The 3801-nt window shown below is 42.4% G+C and overlaps 1 protein-coding gene across 1 annotated transcript; it reads left to right on the forward strand.

Annotated features, from left to right (window-relative positions):
* The first annotated feature begins 730 nt into the window (after nucleotides 1–730).
* LOC115799900 (uncharacterized) lies at nucleotides 731–2289 on the forward strand. Its single transcript, XM_030757196.1, has 4 exons — nucleotides 731–1014; nucleotides 1130–1288; nucleotides 1768–1860; nucleotides 1963–2289. The coding sequence occupies exons 1-4, from the start codon at nucleotides 871–873 to the stop codon at nucleotides 2287–2289; spliced, it is 723 nt and encodes a 240-aa protein (XP_030613056.1). The 5' UTR covers nucleotides 731–870.
* The last annotated feature ends 1512 nt before the right edge of the window (nucleotides 2290–3801 follow it).

Consider the following 3801-nt stretch of genomic DNA (forward strand, 5'->3'; position numbering starts at 1 on the left):
ATATTTGATTCTTTCAGAATCATGGACCAGTCATGGCCAGTGAGAGTAGTGGTTGGAGAAAATGATATCCGCAAGATCAGTTTCCAAGAAAGGCCCAATAATTTGGAAGAACTTATAAGTGAGCTGAAAAAGCATCTCAGTCTTCAGTACGAATTCATACTTCACTATGAAGATCCAGAGTTCAACAATGCTTTTTGCAACGTCTCAGATATTGCTGAATTACCTACAAGGCCAACACTGAAGATTGTCTCACTAGAAAATGTAACTGTAACATTGTCGTCTGTCAGAACTTCATCTTCAGCATGTGACCTATCTACAGCAAGTTCATCTGACACCGATATACTGCCACACAACAAAGAGACCTCACGTGACCAGTGGCCCTCTACATTTGAGGTGCCATATTTCTCTGTGGATACTGAATATAGACTGAGACAGGGAAACCTTATTTATATGAGAGATGGGATACGCATGTCAGTGTCACGAGACATGAAGCATGACATTTTGCAGAAGCTCGCAGAGGAGATGTATAAATACATGGCTTATCCCCAAAATGAACACTTCACAATTGTTGCTGAGGCGCTGATTGGTAAGCACCCCTGCCTTAAAGAGCCAGGATCCACCAGAGCTTGCAATGGATGGAAGAATAGCTTAAAATTCAAAATGGGTAATCTTCGTGCCAAACTCCGCCAATGTGGAATGGCAGATGTGTCAGTCAACAGTATTAAAAAAAGACGACAGAACAGAGAAGGAGAGCCACTAGGAAAAAATATAAAGAGACCCAGAAGAAGTGAGACAAACTTCCTACCAAATTTTCCACATGGTGAAGACAGGTCAACACTTGAAAGCTCTCGACAGATCCTGGTAAATGAGATGAAGAAAAGATCACCAAATGCAAACTATGTGAATCGCCTGATGAGCCAGACCTTCTCGTTGAGACGTAAAGAAATTGTGGAAGAGCAGCCATCTGTAAAGCAGATGTTGGAACGCTGGCCAGCTCTTTTCAGGAAACAACAGGTAAGCAAAGAAAAAAACACAAATGGGCCACCCCATGCAGTTTGTGTACCAATTTTTTGGCTCTCTTAACCATTGTGGAAAATATTGTTTTTGCTGTTCTGTTTTGCCTTTAAAGGTTTTGGCAGAGTTCACCAGAGTGGCAAGTAGGGATCTTGAGCAGGACTTTATTCAGTCCTTGGACCGCCACACCCCACGTTTGCTGGAGATATTCAAGTCAAAAAAGGGAGTCATTGGCAACACACTTTCCGAGATCCTTGTCCAGGTTGAAAGAAGGGTAAGCATTCCCTCTGATTTTGTTTAAGGGGAAGGAAATTCTGCAAGTTCTTAATTTACATCTTTTTCAGTTGGATGTGCACACATGCACATGATTCCTCTTCTTCACACCCTCTTATTTACAGTAAACTTCATGCTAGGCAAAACCATCCAGTTTGGTCTTGTATTAAAGGGACATAGGGTCATATTTCTTTTGGGGAAGAAATTTGTATTGCTGACGGTTGGATGATTAAGACTGGAAAAAATATAATGAATGATTGAGCAACAGTCTGTGGCATTAATATACAAATAAGCTGATAGCAGGTCAGGAAATGACTGCTGCTCCTTTAACTGTACAACCATTAAAATTCTAATCAATCTTAGCCAGACAATAAGTGCTGTCAACACGCTGAACAATTATTTTATATCACTTGTGAAAAAGTGTGATTTGAGTTTCTTCAGAAGATGCTTTTGCTTACTTTTATTTTTCCCTTCTTGTAGACCAGTGATGTTGTTGCCACAAGGACTGCTGTCCTGCGATGTCTGTCAGTTTTTCTCGGGGATGACGGAAGAGAATTCTACAATATCTCTTTTGTATGTATTGTAATTTGGTTTGTTAGAGGTTGTGCACTTGGAAATTAAGATTTTCACCTCATTCTTTTTTTTTTTAATTTTTACTTTTCTTAATATCCACAGGATTCAGATGCCATGGCAGACTTCACCCAGGTTCCTGTGGGGTTACTGACTGTCATTCCTGAGGTCAGTCAGCAACCAGGTCCAAATGCTCTACACCTTGAACCATCCAGCATTGGTATCATTCTGGAAGGTACAATTGTCATGGATGACATCAAAAGCCACGATCAAGCTATTTGCCTTATATTTGGACTGATCTATGCCCTTCACCTTGACTATCCAAAATGCCTGAAAAACACCTTTGAATTCATCCAGAGGGTGATGCTTAGTCTGGGTGTAGGTAACCTCAGGCCAAAACTACAGAGCTTGAAAAATGCTCTTCTGCAGTAGAGGGTCACAGCTGCACACAACCACAGATAAGTTAAAAGTGCTGAGGCATAGACACTTGATGTTTTTTTTTTTTTTTTTTTTGGCAGATATTTTCAGTTAATAACGAGAGGAAAGTTCTTACGGTTACAGTGAGGTACATGTGGTTGATTTTGGGCACATGTATTATTTAATTTTTGTACAGTTAGGTTCATAATTACGTACATTTTTTGTATTGTATTATGTTACAATATGTGGGGTATTCTTATTTTAAACTACCCAAACTAACTTCAAGAATCAAGAATCAAGAATCAAGAATGCCTTTATTAGTCCCACAAATGGGGAAATTGCAGTTAACAGAACATCCATCCAAGCATAAACATAACACAGACAGGGGGGACAGATGTCTGAGGTCATGCAACCGTTTCTCAACGGCGCTACCTTTAGCAGAGAGGCAGAAAGAGATACATTGGGATAGTTAGGTTCAAAAAATCATCTCATACTGTGTTCATAAAGAACACCTTACGAGGTTCCAAAAAACACCTCAGCAAAAGCATATTGCACATATAAAGCCGGGATAGCAGTATGGTGGGTAGGGTCAGGGTCAGGAGGGGATGCAGACGGAGACGAGAGGGTGGGGGCATTGTGGAGCCCAGATGCCAGCTCCCAGCCAAACAGTTCGCTGATAGTGATGGAAGTTCATCAGCGGCCTTGGTACACCAGATCCAGCTTCACAAATCACAGAGAGGGCTGAGGGGGATAGCGGCCTTCATACATAGCTCTGGAGAGATATGATTGCCAGCCAAGGCCGGCTAGGGAGCCGAATTCTGATAATGCAGATGTTGTTTTGGAACAGGCTGCTTGTTTTTTCAACAGCCTTCAGTCTCACTGGGAAACCATTCAATAAATCCAATAATCCAAATTCATTAGTTACCGTCCTCACTGTGCAGAACCGTACCTTATCTCCAGATCGAACCCCTCTCACCTGCTACTCCCCAAGTCTACGGCTCAGGTTCATCAGGCTTTGAGTCTGAGTCTGTACCATTCTGGTCAGCCCATCCACCTGGGTCGGCAGCCTCTGCAGATGTCGAACTGCCGTCCAGGTTTTCTTGATTTCTCGGTAAATCAGGTATCCTCCAAGCCCAAACAGAAAAGATACCGCTACCAGATAGCCAAACATGTAAGCGTCTTCCACGTCTTCCACCTCGAGGGCCGAGAAGCACACAGGTCTCCACGAGCTCCAAGAGTCGATGACGTATCCAACCGGGTCTGTTCCACTCGGACACGCAGGCTCCCCTTTCCCAGATCTCATAGTGGAAAAAATTCGATCAATGGTCTTGAAGGCCCAGTTTGCCAAATCCATATTGCTCTCAATCTTATTCTTATTCGAACAGTGTGCAAGAGACGCTCTCACAGCAAGCAGCAAGCAGGAAAGATAGGGAGGGCAGGGAGAGAGATAGAATGCGACCGTCCCCGTCAGAGGCTGGAGCAAGAAAAAAAAAAAAAAAAAAAAACTTGTAAAGTTTAATAAAAGAA

Source organism: Archocentrus centrarchus, chromosome 20, assembly GCF_007364275.1.
Source record: "Archocentrus centrarchus isolate MPI-CPG fArcCen1 chromosome 20, fArcCen1, whole genome shotgun sequence".
Classification (NCBI taxonomy): domain Eukaryota; kingdom Metazoa; phylum Chordata; class Actinopteri; order Cichliformes; family Cichlidae; genus Archocentrus; species Archocentrus centrarchus.